This window comes from Centroberyx affinis, unplaced genomic scaffold (assembly GCF_046629955.1).
Source record: "Centroberyx affinis isolate AG114_WGS23_722 - 3 ecotype Tasmania unplaced genomic scaffold, CSIRO-AGI_Caff_v1 ptg000271l_1, whole genome shotgun sequence".
Taxonomy (NCBI): Eukaryota; Metazoa; Chordata; class Actinopteri; order Beryciformes; family Berycidae; genus Centroberyx; species Centroberyx affinis.
In genome coordinates this window covers 2,501-18,095 of record NW_027278951.1, presented here as the reverse complement: position 1 = coordinate 18,095, position 15,595 = coordinate 2,501, and the positions used below count along the sequence as shown (strand labels likewise).

The following is a 15,595-nucleotide window of genomic DNA, read 5'->3' as shown; positions in this document are numbered from 1 at the left end:
CACAGTGTAAAAATACTTTGTTACAAGTAAAAGTCCTTCATTCAAAATCTTACTTAAGTCAAAGTACAAAAGTATTGGCATCAAAATATACTTAAAGTAGCAAAAGTATAAGTAGTCATTATGCAGAATGGCCCATTTCAGAATCATATATATCATGTTATTGGACTATAATTATTGATGCATTAATGTGTTCATCACTTTAATGTTGCAGCTGGTAAAGGTGGAGCTAATTTCAATTACTTTATATACTGCTGGGTATCTTAACCTATACAAATATATCATAATTTATTAGTTGATTTATAATTTGTATTTAGATCATCTAAATCTGCAAAGTAACTAGTAACTAAAGCTGTCAAATAAATGTAGTGGAGTAAAAAGTACAATATTTCCCTCTGAAATGTAGTGGAGTAGAAGTATAAAGTAGCATGAAATGGAAATACTCAAGTAAAGTACAAGTACCTCTAAATTGTACTTAAGTACAGTACTTGAGTAAATGTACTTAGTTACATTCCACCACTGAATCTCTCCACGGTACTGTTAGTAAACAGCTCTATCAGTCATCATCAGCGTGGCCAGTTTTAGTAAGTGTCCCATGTTCATAAGCACAATGCTTGTTTTTACTGCATTTGAACAAACCTTGAATCATCTGATTACTTAACCTAGGGTCAACAACAAGAGCTTCAAATGTGGCAGTGAAGACACAGTAATGAAACTGTGAATCGTGGCAACAGTGTGAAAGTCAGGCACTCAAAGATAATATCAGGCTGAAATCAGATTTTAGCACACTAATTTATTTTTATTTTTTCCCCCCAGGGTTTGGGTTATTTATTCATAACTTAGCAAGTAGTCTACTTAAAGCTTTTGTATAATTTGATTTCCATTTGATATGTTATAACATACACAAGGGGACAACTGTTTAAAGAGACTGTCCCATAACTGGAAGGTCTCAGGTTCAATCCCCGTGACAGATGTGTCGATCAATAGTCGCATGTTTTTCAACTTTCATACCCAGGGAAAGTTGGTTAGGTGGGTTGCAAAAACGGTGCGCATGTCAGGAAAAACAGCTTATAAAATACTTTGTTTGATGACCTGAGGTGGGCAAATAACATTTTCTGAAGGTTAAACATCTTCTTTCATTATGACTTTATTGAAATAAACCTAAAAACAAAGTTTGTTTTTTGAAAATCTTCAGACCCAATTTCAACTCCATTCGTGGAAAGGCCCAGGTGAGGTTAGGTTATGTAGAATAGGTAGGCTGTTATGTGTTGATAAAATCTCCTTTTGTGTGTCTTGTGCACTTCCTGATGTTTGTCCTATACCATTCTGCTCTATGGTTGATTGTTGATCAGTTAGATCTAGTTAGGCTCATAGACCTATGCCATTTTGAACTTACATCACACTCTGGGTGGAAACCCAAAGGTGTCCCCTGTGGGAAAAGATTGATAAATGTCATTATCATTATTGTTATTGTTGTTATTATTATCAAGATGATTTGAGGAGTGTTTCTAGTAGTGGCCAACAAACAGTGGGAGTGATGCCATCATTTCGGCAGCGTGTGACATTGCTGCTCCCCACTGGTAAGAGTACGAATTGATTTTTAATGTGGTTTATGCGAATACACTGTAGGCTCTGTACAGTTGTTAGTAGTGTATTATAATATCTATCCATTATTTTAGGAAATATGAACTACTTCTTTATTGCTTTAATTTCCCCCAAACAGGAAGAAAATGGATCAATTCATATCAGATAGAGTTCCAAATTTCATTTTAATACAGGTACAGTTTACCAGTACACAGGATCTGATGTACTTATCCCTTGTGCCATTAAAGTAGGATTGGACCTAGATACAGTAGAAACTTGATTTGGTGCTGATTTGATTTTGTTGATTTTCTGAAGGCCCTGGCATCCCAGAACCAACTCCCTCACACAGCTGTCAGGCGATGTTTCTCACCCTCTGGCGGCCATATTGGAAGGCCTCAGATCTTGGGCAGAAGTGAACAGCTTATAGTGTTACTGTAAACATACAACTTGTCTGTCTCAGCAGAACTGAATATACAGTTAATTTCTGTGCTGTTTTTGACTGGGAAGTGATCATAATGTCAGCTTGTTAGCTAGCTAACATAATATCTAGTTAGCTAACCTAACACATCTGATTAGCACACTAGCTAATGTATCTAGTAGCAGCTAGTGTTAGCATGTTCACATTAACATCAGTGTGTTTGCTGGCTAGTTAGCTAGCTAACAGTTTGTTCAGGTTAACTGAGCTGACTCTTCTCAAGCTACAACTCAGTGTTTTGGAGTAGAGACTAGAGCTAAAGACAAGACAGTTTACTGTGTCACAGTAACCTACATTTGGAAACAAATCCACATTATTATTCACTACTGTTGACAAAATGCACTTATTGTAAGTCGCTTTAATGATGTAATGTAATGTTATTAGACAACAATTATACCTACAGCCACACCACAACAATCTTTTTCAAGTATCTCTCTTTTTATCGCCTGGTCTTTACATATTTACATTATTTGTGCCCATTAAAATGGACCTCCATGATGGCACCAGATGTGGCAGCTAGGAGATTTGTGATTCAACTGAAAAGCATCTCACTAATCACACCTGCACTGCCTGACGTATTTACACTTCCAAGAGAATGGAAGACACCACAGATAGTAATCTTCAAGAAATAATATTAAAAAAAAAAAAAGTAGATTAATATTTGATGAATGCAGTAGGTTACACCAGATAAATGTGCAATACATCCAGAGGTAAAGCCCTCAGGATGGCAGTTGAAGAGTTCATTTCCAAAATATTACACTCTATATCCATTTCAGGACAAAAAAAAATCATTACCTGGAGATTATCACTCAGAGTTTGTGAAAGACAGAGGATCCAGTCTGCAAATGTGTCATTTTGTCAGTTACCTTTTCGTCTTTAAAAAGTGCCATCATTTGTTTAAATTCTGCGCCATGAAATCTATTGCAAGAACAGGTGTCGCTTAAATGTGACACCTATTCTAATGTCAAATCTACAATGTTATCCAGGGAGTTGTATCACCTAAACCCACCTTTTTATTTGCACAATATGGTTTACCACCTTTTTAGTATCAAACTGATGCAAGTTTTATAAAGATAGGGTCCTTTAATGGAAAAAGACAAATATTAATGAATATGAATTTCTATATATTTCTATAGTGTTGTGGGTTTTTATGAAAAGTGCTCTGTTTTAACCTGAATATTTCATGTTCATGATAATGGAGAGGACATGATGGACCTGAGAGAATCTATAATGTGTCATGATTGGCAGCTCGTCTCATTTAGTCTAATTAGGACGATCACGGTGTCAGGACTATTACAGTTATGAATGAGAGGACTTCTACTTGAATCTATCTCTGCCTCTCTCTGTCTTCCTCTTCTCTTCTCTACCTTCGAACAGTTTCTCTTCCCTCTTTCTCCACCTTTCCTCTCTCATCCCTCCAGATCTTGTCATCTTCTGTTCCCTTTTTCTCTTTGCCTCTCCTCCGTTTCCTTTATCATTGGATGAGATGTGGATTAGTTTACGTTCGCACTGCAGCTGAAAGTGGCCAAATTCTGATTTTTTTTCTGAGTTGTATTTATTCACTTCCGATCTGGATCAAATGGATATGTGGTACAGAATCAAATCCCATAGGCATGCGGCCTACGTCTGACTTGAACACTCAAATCAGAATTTGTCGGTGTTGCCATGACAATAAGTAAATCTTAGACAATTGTCATAATTTTGACACCACAGCTTGACTGAGGCAGCGTTAGCATGAAGGACAAGAGACACAACAATGGAAAGAAAGACAAATAGAGACTTCAGTTGGCATTTTGTTATACTGTTACCGAAATGTGTTTGAAACAAAAACGTATATGATGTATTTTCTTATTGTTACTCTGCCACAGATGACTTTCCAACATCGCTGTCAGTTGGTATGGGTATTGCATTTGGGTTACATCTATAATAGATGTGAACAGCCATCCAAAAAATGAAGATATGAGCAGAAATTTGACATTGAGGATGAGATTCTTGCAGCTGTTGTGAGATTTATACATTGCTGACAGAGCTGCCATCTTGACCTCTCTATGTCTCTGTTTTTCTCCACACCCTTTCTTCATTTTCTCCTCTCTCTTCCTCCTCTGATTGCTGTGTGATTGAGTGTGACATTAACTTAGCAAATCAGACAGTGTTAAGACGGGTGCTTTGTGCTCTGTCTCTCTCTTCCATCTCACTTAAATACACACATTGTGCAGAAATAACACACACACACTGTATAAGAAAGGCTTTGGGGGTTTTGATCATTCCGCAAAAGAGGTTATGGGTTGTAGTCGGCTCATTTCAATATAGTTTTGTATTATAAATCAGTTTTAATAATTTTTTGTGCATTCCAACGAGCATTTTAGGGGTTTAAGATCAGTGTTTCAGAAAGACAGTTCACTCTTTGAGTCTCAACCTTGTGAATATAGTTCTAGCCAGGATGAAAAAGTGCGTTACTGCAATTTTGTAGTTTTGCAGTTGTGAATTCAAACTTTAGCTCATTTATTATGTGTCGAGTGAGTTTCCTGATCCCTCGGCCCTTGAAACCCGACACAAACTTGTATTGAATTCGTGTAGTTTAAAAAAAAATACATGGCCATCAGCTGAAAACTTCATCATTCTTTTCTTCCTTCCTGAAAAACTTTCTTTTTGCAGATGTGTGATTTTTGTATGACAACAAACTCCCTTGCCATACATGCAACACCCGGCAGTTCACCGTGATGACGAAGCACAAACATGTCAAACCAAGACTTGATTCATTTTTTTATTAATTTAGTGGAAAGCGGTGGACTTTCAGTGTCGTTCTAGATCATTCCAGAGAGCCACGGAGGCAAGAAGAGTCCGACGGTCCCCAGCAGACACACGATAATGAACATCCACAGGAAGATCCGGTCTATCACCATGGCTACGTACTTCCAGTCCTCCTTCACCTGCAGAAAAGAAAGGGGGGGGGGGGGGGGGGGAGAATCAAGAGAAACTGAAAAATTAGATCATCTACTATATTGGTACTATTCTATACTATATATGGCCTATATATGGAACAGTTTTCTCTCACTGCCATTTGGATCTGCCAATGTTCAAAGTTGCCTTGTGCAGCTTTAAATTTAGGTTTTTTTAAATTTTTTTATTTATAGATTATAGGTTTTTATATAACAGTTATTTCTGGTCTGTGTTACTTGTGCCTCATCAATCTAAGTTTTCATTTACTTATTTACCTACTGTTAAATTCCTAAAATCAGGTAGGTGTTATTTAGCAAAAATGACGCTTGAGATTAGGCATGAATTCTGCTCCAGCTGAACATCTGATAACAGTTGTAACCATTTTGCAACAGTATCCGAAAGCCAAACAATCACAGTGAAATTGTCAGTGTTAATTTAACTCTGACAGTGTCAAAACCGACACTGCAGCGTGTGTTTATATAAGCTCACACCTACCAGAGATAATTTAACACTTTTAGATATCAACTCTCCACTCAACTCCAATCAGCCAAGTCACTGAAAGATCAACAGTTATTCTGTCCTTCGATGCTCAAAAGGAACAAGCGTTATTTTGATGTATAAACGTCTCTCATGGCTGCCGGTTCGACACAGACTTCTTACATCCCTTCTCTTATTCTTTAGGAAGGTTTTATCTTCTAGTCATCTTACATTCTTGGTCAATCAGTTAGAATACACTGAAAACAGTGGCGACCTAGTACTTCCCAGACCCAGGACTAATCATTTAAAATCCACACTAACTTGAATAAGTTACCAGTATCCACTAGGCTGGAAAATAATAATTACAGTTTTAAGAAGACACTCAAGAGTGAACTGGTGATATTGACCATGTAAACCTTCATTTTATTTCATTGCTATTATTGCTATTATTTTACTGGATTTAGTTTGATTTGATTTGATTTGGATATCTTTTAGCCCATTGGCTAATCTTCCAAGAGTCCACATTAAAAACATTTAAGCATACAATAATTCATAATAATACAACACATAATTGTTGACACACACATATCATATACATACATGCATACATACACACATATAACCTTTAAGTTTGAATTAATTTGTTTCCTTTACCCGTTTTTTTGTATTACTGTTGTTATTTTAAGCATTCTCTTATCTTATCATTGAGTAGTGTATTGCTTCCTAGTGAGGGCCTTAATTTGGCAGCTACTGGGGATCCTGATAAAACCATAAAACAATTCAGACCGGCGCTCACCGAGAAGTCTGCGTCCTCGGCTCTCAGGTGCTCTGCGATGTAGCTCACCCCCTCCAGGGCTCGCGCCACCGCAGGAGACAGAGCGGTGGCTGATGGGTAATGGGCCGCACCGCACTCCGGAGTCGGGGCGTCCCAGTCCAGGCTGAGCGTGGAGGGTCTCTGCGGGAGGAGGGTGTACCCGAACAGCGGAGGGGAGGGAGGGGGGAAGGAGCCGGAGGGAGAAAACCTCGCCACCCCCGGCCTCACCAAATCGCCGTCCGTGTCTGCGTTCGCGTAACCGTGGAGATCGCAGTAGCTGAGTTCACCTCCCGAGTCCAAGGAGCCGAGCTGGTGAAAGCCGCGGCGACCGGCGTCGTCCTGGTTGCCACGGAGATCGACGTCAGACTCTTGTGTGATCCAGGTGGCGGAGGCGGAGTGGGAGGGGCCTGGAGTCCGGACTGGGAGGAGTTTATCGATCAGGCCCCGCCTCCTGAGGGAACAGAGTGAGTTGGGGGAGACGACAGCGTGTCAGTGAGCAGAACATCCATGACGATATTATGAAAGGTCTTACCGAAATATTACGAAAAATGACCGGTCGACATTACAAGACTCTTCTCTTGAATTTGGTCTTGAGGGATCTGGAAACCCTAAACATGAAACATCACTTTGTTTTTCTCCTCATTGTGATAAAATGGAGCTGGAAGGAGATGGAAGCACTCGCAGCACTTATTGTGTTTGCACTCATTTGTGCTGAAAAAAGAAATAAATAAGAGGGCTAGACGCTTAAATTGGAGGAGAGAATGGTTGGGGAGACGGAGGCAGCACAGGTTTTCTTTTCTGCAGAGAAGCTGGAGGTAAATTATGAAACCATGATGTTGTTCTGTAGTTTCCACCTCTTCTGCCTGGTTTCCTCGCAAACTTTTATTGGCTATTGCTGCTCACCGTTCTCAAACTCGTCTTTACATATCTTACACTACAAGAACGTGAAAATCGAATGTCTCAGACGGCTCAAAGACTCGACTCGATGATCTCTCTGACCGGCCAAAACTTAACAAGTCGGCTGAAATATCTCAAAAACTTTTCTAAGAAAAGCTAAATCAGGCCTAAACTCATGTAGTGTGCACCTGGCTTTAAGGATTGTGAAACTATTTTGTATTTTGTGTGTTTGTGGATGTATTTTGTGGATGTATTTTGTGGATGTATTTGTTTCTTATCTTTTTTCTTCTTTCTTTTCTTTTTTCTATTTTAATTTCTTAAAAAAAAGCCTTCTGTGGACAGGTGTTGTAATTTAGCGTTTCGCTACAAAAATGTTACAATTCTAATGCTACTGTGATGTCCATGTCAAATAAAATAAACTTAACTTCATTAAGTTCATTAAGTTGGACTTAACTGCGTTTCTTTTTTTATTTAATTTTTTATTTTATGCCTGGTTAAATAAAGGTTAAATAAAAAAAATAAAAAAAATAACTTAACTTACTAAACACATAAATGACCATGTGAACTTTCAAGTAAAAAAAACCACAAAGAAAAATGCGAACATGCGGATTGTGGTTATTTGGTCACATGCGGTAAACGCTTCCTCGTTTTCTCGTTTTACTGACCTGAGATCAGGCGGCGGGCGCTTCATGCAGAGCCAGCGCGGCACGGCGGACAGGAAGAGCGCGCGGACCCAGCGGGGCATGGCGTGGGTCGCCGAGGAGCGGTGGTGCACGTTCAGCACGAACACGGTGATGACGATGGACAGCGTGACGAAGATCATGGTGAAGAGGAGGTACTCGCCGATCAGCGGGATGACGAGCGACGTGGACGGGATGATCTCGGTGATCAGCAGCAGGAAGACGGTGAGCGACAGCAGCACCGAGATGCACAGCGTGATTTTCTCGCCGCAGTCGGACGGCAGGTAGAAGACGAGGACGGTGAGGCAGGAGATGAGCAGGCAGGGGATGATGAGGTTGATGGTGTAGAACAGCGGCAGCCGGCGGATGACGAAGTAGTAGGTGATGTCCGGGTAGATTTCGTGGCAGCAGTCGTACTTCTTGGTGTTGTAGGTGCCGACGGCGTCCACGATCGCCCACTCCCCGCTCTCCCAGTAATTCTACAGGAGAGAATTTATTTATTATTTTTACTTCTGGGCCCAGTTTTCAGTAATTGGATTGGATTCAATCTGAAATTTGGGTATTTCAAAATGGAAAAATGAGACTCTCAAATGCAAACGGAAAAGTGGAGAGCAGAGACGAGGGTAAGGAAAGAGGATAAGACAGGGGAAAAGAAGATGAGAAATGAGGGTAGACGAGTGGAGAAGAGGTTAATAAATTGACAGGACTTAGGAGGGGAAGGTTGGAGATAAAAATAAACTATGTGAGGAAAAACTTGGGAGGAAAAAAAGAGAGGAAGGTGCCTTTAAGCAAGGCATTAAACCTCCAACTCTTCCAACAGAGCTGCTCAAGGGCCGAAAGCAGAAGACTTTATGGTTATGGGCCGTCTCCAAGTGTGAGCATGTGGAATTGTGTGTTAACCCCTTGCACCATGATTTCCCCTTTAATTTCCCCTGAGGAAGCTTCAAAGTTAGAAGAATATACCACAGTGTCACAGACATATTCTGTATCTGCTCGTTCCAACGCTTCATTGAAGACAGCATTTTTTAACGGCTGCACCGTTACATCAAATGGAAAAAATCTAGATGTCTTGTGCATCATTTTATACATATTTTCCTGTAATTCAGTCTGACATCTTTGGTATCTTTGGAAACCTTGGGATCTTGACTGGATCTAGAATTTAATGTAAGTTCTGTGGGTTTGAACAAAGCTGAGCAAACGTGTTTGTATCTAGTCTACTGTATGTCCCACTGCTCTCCTTTAATAATATATATATATATAATATGGCGATATCCAAAACATCAGCATTTTGAACCTGAAAAACATCTCAAGGATCAGGCGTTTCCTCTGTTTTGCTGATCTAGAAAAACTTAGCCGTGCATTTTGTCTCCTCCAGAACTTATTACTGCAATGCAAAGACCACACTGGAAAAAAGACATATTGGTTATAAAGTCCTTCTAGCTGTAGAAGACGTAGAAAAAGAGCAAGTGTGCACCGACAACATAACCAAGAGGTAAAGGCAGAACAGGTCGTAAATCACAAGAGACACAAAGATAACTTAATGGGATACAATCAATATCAATAGAGGAAAGAAGAGGAAGAGAGAAGGACAGAATGGAGGAGAGAGGTAGAGAATATAGAAAGTGGAGAATGAAACGGGACAGGAGCAGGAATGAGAAGAGAAAAGGCGATGTGAGGACAGATGGGAGCTGGATGGAGGAGAGGATGAAGAGTAGGAGGAGGTGGACAGGTTTCTTTTCGCTGCCTCAACTGTAAAAAAGATTGTGACTTATCCCTGCTATAACTGGAGGAGATTATCTGAGAGAGTGCTCACGCCAGAGAGAGAGAGAGAGAGAGAAAGAGAGAGCATCTATCAGCATTTGTCCGTTTTGAGTGTGCTCAGTTTGGGTGTAATGTGTGTGTGTGTGTGTGTGTGTGTGTGTGTGATGTATGATACATGGATTTTTAAGGTGGGACATCTCAGGTGAAAATACTAAGTTTGGCTGCTTTGGCCAACTTTGAGAATTTTTTATATTTTGCTTCTATAACTACTGAAATTTCATAAAATATACAAAACAACTAAAAATAGTTAATTTCTACATTTTTATACCAGCTGTGTCAAGTACAACATACACAAAATGGCATATTCCCTTTTTATTTCACCAACTTAACTTATAGATATTGTCACTAAGTTTGACCTGCTTGCTTCTTAAGCAAAATTGCTGGTAATTTACAGAAGTTTTTTTTTATATATCTTTTGTCATTTGTATTTTATGGGGTATTTTACATGGAAAAAATAGCAAAAAGAATCTGAGATTTTCCCTGTACGCATAGTATTTTGTAAAAATCTCATCAAAAAATGTTTTCAAATCCCTCTGTGAACTACCAACTATTTACTTAATCATCATAATGAAACAGGAAAATGCGGTTTGTCCTGACTTTATCCACTGAGAAAGTGTTCTAATTTCAATTTTGTACATTTTCATGAAATATTAGCTAATTTGAGTATGTTAAAAACAAAAAATAAATAAAAATCACCATACAAAAAGTGTATTTGTGTTTATACTCAACATAAAATTTCATTCTGACAAGATGAAAGGATGATTTTTCCTATTCAGTTGTGCTGCCTCGCCTCAAGGCACAATTGTTTTTTTTCTTTTTTTTTTTTACTAAATGAGACTGGAACATCTTAAGTGCAAATAGAGGAAGACGATAGGGGAGAGGGGGATGTGATTTAGCGGCGGAGAGGAAGGCAAAGGAGAAGAAGACGATCATGTGAAGTGCTTCTTGAAGAGATTACAATCCGTCCATCGGCAGATTGGCGTTTTCGTTCGGTAAACATTTCTCGAGGAGGCAGAAATAAACGTTTGCAGAAACCAAAGCCTCGCCTCCCCACCTTCAGGTCCACGGCGTCCTCGATGGGCTCCAGGTCGATCTTGGCCCGGTCGTACGTCCAGGAGCCGAACTTCATCTTGCAGCTCTGCTGGTCGAAGGGGAAGAAGGTGACGTCGATGGAGCAGGACGACTTGTAGATGGCCGGCGGCACCCAGCGCACGCGACCCGTGTGGAACAGCTGGGCCTTGGTCATGTGGGTGACGGCGAACTCTCCGTCTGCGCTGGAAAAGAGACGGAGATGAAGGGTTAGTGGGGTGGGGTGGGGGGGGTGGGGAGGAGATGGAGGTAGGAGGGAAGGAAGCGAGGGAGGAATGAAGGGTGCGTGAGATGGAGAAGAGAAGAGGAAGATGTGGAAAAAGAATGGGAAAAGAGGGAGGTGAGGAGTGGAAATGGAGGAAGGAAGATGAGGGAATATGACAAAGGAAGGGAGACGAAGGGTAAAGGAGGGATGGGGAGGAGATGGAGGTAGGAGGGAAGGAGGGATGAAGCGAGGGAGGAATGAAGGATGCGTGAGATGGTGAAAAAGGGGGAGAAAAAGGCATAAAGTTAGAAAGAGAAAAGAGAGGTGAGGAGTGGAAATGGAAGAAGGCAGGTGAGGGAATAGGACAAAGGAAAGGAGACGAAGGGTTGGGGGAGATGGGGAGGAGATGGAGGTAGGAGGGAAGGAAGGATGAAGCAAGGGAGGAATGAAGGCACTCATTCCTCCCTTGCTTCATCCTTCCTTCCCTGAGATGGTGAGAAGAGAAGAGGAAGATGTGGAAAAAGAATGGGAAAAGAGGGAGGTGGGGAGTGGAAATGGAGGAAGGAAGGCGAAGGAATAGGACAAAAGAAAGGAAGATGAAGGGTTAGGGAGCATGGGGAGGAGATGGAGGTAGGAGGGATGAAGCGAGGGAGGAATGAAGGATGCGTGAGATGGTGAAAAAGGGGGAGAAAAAGGCATAAAGTTGTAAAGAGAAAAGAGAGGTGAGGAAATGGAAGAAGGCAGGCAAGAGAATACGACAAATGATGGGAGATGAAGGGTTAGGGAGCACAGGGAGGAGATGAAGGTAGGAGGGAAGAAAGGATGAAGGGTGGGAGGAATGAAGGATGCGTGAGATGGTGAGTAGAGAAGAGGAGGAGGGTGTGGAAAAAGATAAAAAGTTAGAAAGAGAAAAGAGAGGTGAGGAGTGGAAATGGAAGAAGGCAGGTGAGGGAATAGGACAAAGGAAAGGAAGATGAAGGGTTAGGGGGCATGGGGAGGAGATGGAGGTAGGAAGGAAGAAAGGATGAAGCGAGGGAGGAATGAAGGATGTGTGAGACAGTGAGTAGAGAGGAGGAAGATGTGGAAGAAGACAAAAAGTTAGGGAAAAGAGAGGTGAGGAGTGGAAATGGAGGAAGGAAGGTGAGGGAATAGGACAAAGGAAAAGAGATGAAGTGTTAGGGGGCATAGGGAGGAGATGGAGGAAGAAAGGATGAAGCGAGGGAGGAATGAAGGGTGCATGAGATGGTGAGTAGAGAGGAGGAGGATGTGGAAAAAGAAGAGGAATGGGAAAAGAGGGAGGTGAGGAGTGGAAATGGAGGAAGGAAGGCGAGGGAATAGGACAAAGGAAAGGAAGACGAAGGGTTAGGGGGCATGGAGGGAGGAGGGAAGGAAGTGAGGGAGGAATGAAGGATGCATGAGAGTAGAGATGAGGAAGATGTGGAAAAAGACAAAAAGTTAGGGAAAAGAGAGAGGTGAGGAGTGGAAATGGAGGAAGGAAGATGAGGGAATACGACAAAGGAAGGAAGACGAAGGGTTAGGGAGGAATGGGGAGATGGAGGTAGGAAGGAAGAAAGGATGAAGCGAGGGAGGAATGAAGGATGTGTGAGACGGTGAGTAGAGAGGAGGAAGATGTGGAAAAAGACAAAAAGTTAGAAAGGGAAAAGAGAAGAGGTGAGGAGTGGAAATGGAGGAAGGAAGGCGAGGGAATACGACAAAGGAAGGAAGACGAAGGGTTAGGGAGCATGGGGAGGAGATGGAGGTAGGAGGGAAGGAAGTGAGGGAGGAATGAAGGATGCATGAGACGGTGAGTAGAGAGGAGGAAGATGTGGAAAAAGTCAAAAAGTTAGAAAGGGAAAAGAGAAGAGGTGAGGAGTGGAAATGGAGGACGGAGTTGAACAAGTATCTGGAGAAAACGGTCGATTCCTTCTCCTATCCTACAACAAAACCCCAGAATATGAAAAAAAAAAAAACCTTGTTTCAAAAAGTTTTCCTCTCATTATTTCCCAGACTCAAAAGGTGAGTCAATAAACCCGGAGCGATGCTCATGTACACAGGCAACGTTTAATAATTGATAACGGATTCTAACGACGCCGACGCCGTTTCCATGACGCAAGTGGATTTCACCCGATGCTTCGTCCTCACATCCAGACGGATCTCTGAATTAATACTTCCCTGTGGGGGGAAGTTAGGATTTTGGACTAATCTGATGCAAGAGGCTTTCACTTTTTACACAGATCATTTGCATGTATTAGCATTTTTTTTTTTTCATGTAGGGAATAATGTGTGAATCTGCTGTTTGGCTAGACGGCGGGGCAGAAGCGCTGCGGGTTTGGCCGGGCCGGGCCAGGCCGGGCCGGGCCAGGCCAGGCCGGGACGGGCTGACCTTGCTGCTCACACACTCTTCAGCGAGCGAGGACACCGTTATGGATCGAGGAGGTAATTGATCACAACAGATAATTTCCAGCTCAACCTGGAGGAAAATCTAAATCGTTTGTCTCTCTCTCTCTCTCTCTCTCTCTCTCTCTCTATGTGGGAGAGAGTCTGTGTGTGCTCGTATATTGTTGGGTGAAAACCTTGAATCACCAAAATGTCTGCTTTTCAGAAACAAAGAAAAACAGCTTTATCTTTAGCTTGACCACTATGTATTTTTCAGTTTATTAAGTGGGTTTTAAAAAGGTTTCATACACCCCAAGTGTTGTAGAACTTCATAAACCCATAGAGAAGCATGTAATCCTTCAATTTAAGCTAAAACATGAAAATCACCAAAATCGGAGTTAGGAGGTTGTCACCCGACAACGACAGTATGTACAAGTATGTGTGTGTGTGTGTGTGTGTGTGTGTGTGCAGCATGAGTATATATGTGGGTGTAGGTGACTTTGTCAGACAAAAATACATCTGAAACACATCGGAAAATATGTTAATAAAGAATAATGCTTATAATAGTGCTTATTTTATCAATTGCACCCATGTATTTTAAAATATATATCCCAATACTATAATTGGAGTGCGGTTTGTGTGTTTGTGTCCCACCACGGAGGAGAGGAGAGGAGAGGAGAGGAGAGAGGAGAGGAGAGGAGAGGAGAGGAGAGGAGAGGAGAGGAGAGGAGAGGAGGAGACAAGGAGAGGAGAGGAGAGGAGAGGAGAGAGGAGAGGAGGAGACAAGGACAGGAGAGGGGAGAGGAGAAGAGGAGAGGAGGAGACAAGGACAGGAGAGGACAGGGGAGAGGAGAAGAGGAGAGGAGGAGACAAGGAGAGGAGAGGAGACAAGGACAGGAGAGGAGAGGAGAGGAGGAGACAAGGAGAGGAGAGGAGGAGACGAGAGGAGAGGAGGAGACAAGGACAGGAGGGGAGAGGAGAGATGGGAGGAGACAAGGAGAGGAGAGGAGAGAGGAGAGGAGACAAGAAGAGGAGAGGAGAGGAGAGAGGAGACAAGGAGAGGAGAGGAGGAGGTTATAAATTCTAGTAGCCTATATATAATAGAGGTCATGAGACTCAACAAATAAATGTCCATGTAAAACATTCAACTCAAGAAAGAAAAACTAAACTAAATTGCTGTTGTTTGGTGTTTCCATGGCATGTAGTCTAGGGATGTGTGTATGTGTGCGTGTGTGTGTGTGTGTGTGTGTCACTAACTTGTTGTACAGCACGATGTCCGGCACCCAGATGAGCTGTGAAGGAACTCTGATGGACGTCACGTTGTCAAAGTCGGAAGGACGCCATCGCAGCTTGTAATCCGTCCATTCCTGTCAACACACACACACACACACACACACACACACACACAATTTCACAGTCTTTTATTCATATGCTGCTTTCTGCTTTAAGGATTCATATAGATTCAGTTAATTTAGCAGCTTTTGAGGACTTAATGTCAAAGTACAGCGGTTTTTCTTTTAGCCTTTATTTCCCCAGGGAAGACTCACTCCACTCCACTCATTCACTCCCACTCATTCACTTCCACACATTCACACACAGGGAAAGTTTTGGGGGTTTTTGTGCCTTGCTCAAGGGAGGCGTTCAACCCCAACTGCTGCAGGGAGGAGAGAGTCTCATTGGAGGCTAATTCAGTTGCCAAAATGATTCACAAAACATACAGGCAAGGCTCCAAAATCTGCTTTCCTATGTAGCAACATTAAAAACGCAGCAGTCATGAAGCATTTCCTATGTTTTTCCACTAAGTAAAATGCCATTGTAGACTCATTCATTTTTATTTTTTTTGTTTTCTGCTCATATATCAGCCGATGAGTTTTACATCGGGAGGAGGATTCACATTCTCTCTCCTGTGTTTGTTTCAGGGTTTTTTTTTTCAGTGTTAATAAATCAGATTTATATGTGTTGTCTACTGGAGTCTGTGTCTGTTTATTGACGAGTCTTTTCCTAAAGGGGAAAACGTGGCCACACTTTAACCCACAGCATATAAGCAGCATATAAGCATATAAATGGGTTTAATTAGTGCTCATTTCATAAGAATGAGAAGAAGTGTAGCTTTACTCTTCTGTGTAAAAGGTAGTTTTTTAATGAAGTAGCAGGTCTCAGCTGTATTGTATTCATGATGTGTGTTCTGAATAAAGCTGTTTAGCTCCAGATGAGCAGATTGTTTTCACCTACAGACTCTC

The 15,595-nt window shown here is 41.7% G+C and overlaps 1 protein-coding gene across 1 annotated transcript in view; it reads right to left on the bottom strand.

Moving 5' to 3' along the window:
* Positions 1-4,860: 4,860 nt before the first annotated feature.
* The window catches only part of LOC139668105 (neuronal acetylcholine receptor subunit alpha-2-like), a gene marked incomplete at its 5' end in the record, with an annotated part of 13,031 nt that continues 2,296 nt past the window's right edge, over positions 4,861-15,595 (bottom strand). The window contains 5 exons of the mRNA XM_071547557.1: positions 4,861-4,986; positions 6,270-6,706; positions 7,812-8,343; positions 10,740-10,959; positions 14,613-14,722. Of these exons, the coding sequence (XP_071403658.1) occupies positions 4,861-4,986; positions 6,270-6,706; positions 7,812-8,343; positions 10,740-10,959; positions 14,613-14,722 (1,425 nt within the window). The remainder of the gene's footprint in view (positions 4,987-6,269; positions 6,707-7,811; positions 8,344-10,739; positions 10,960-14,612; positions 14,723-15,595) is intronic.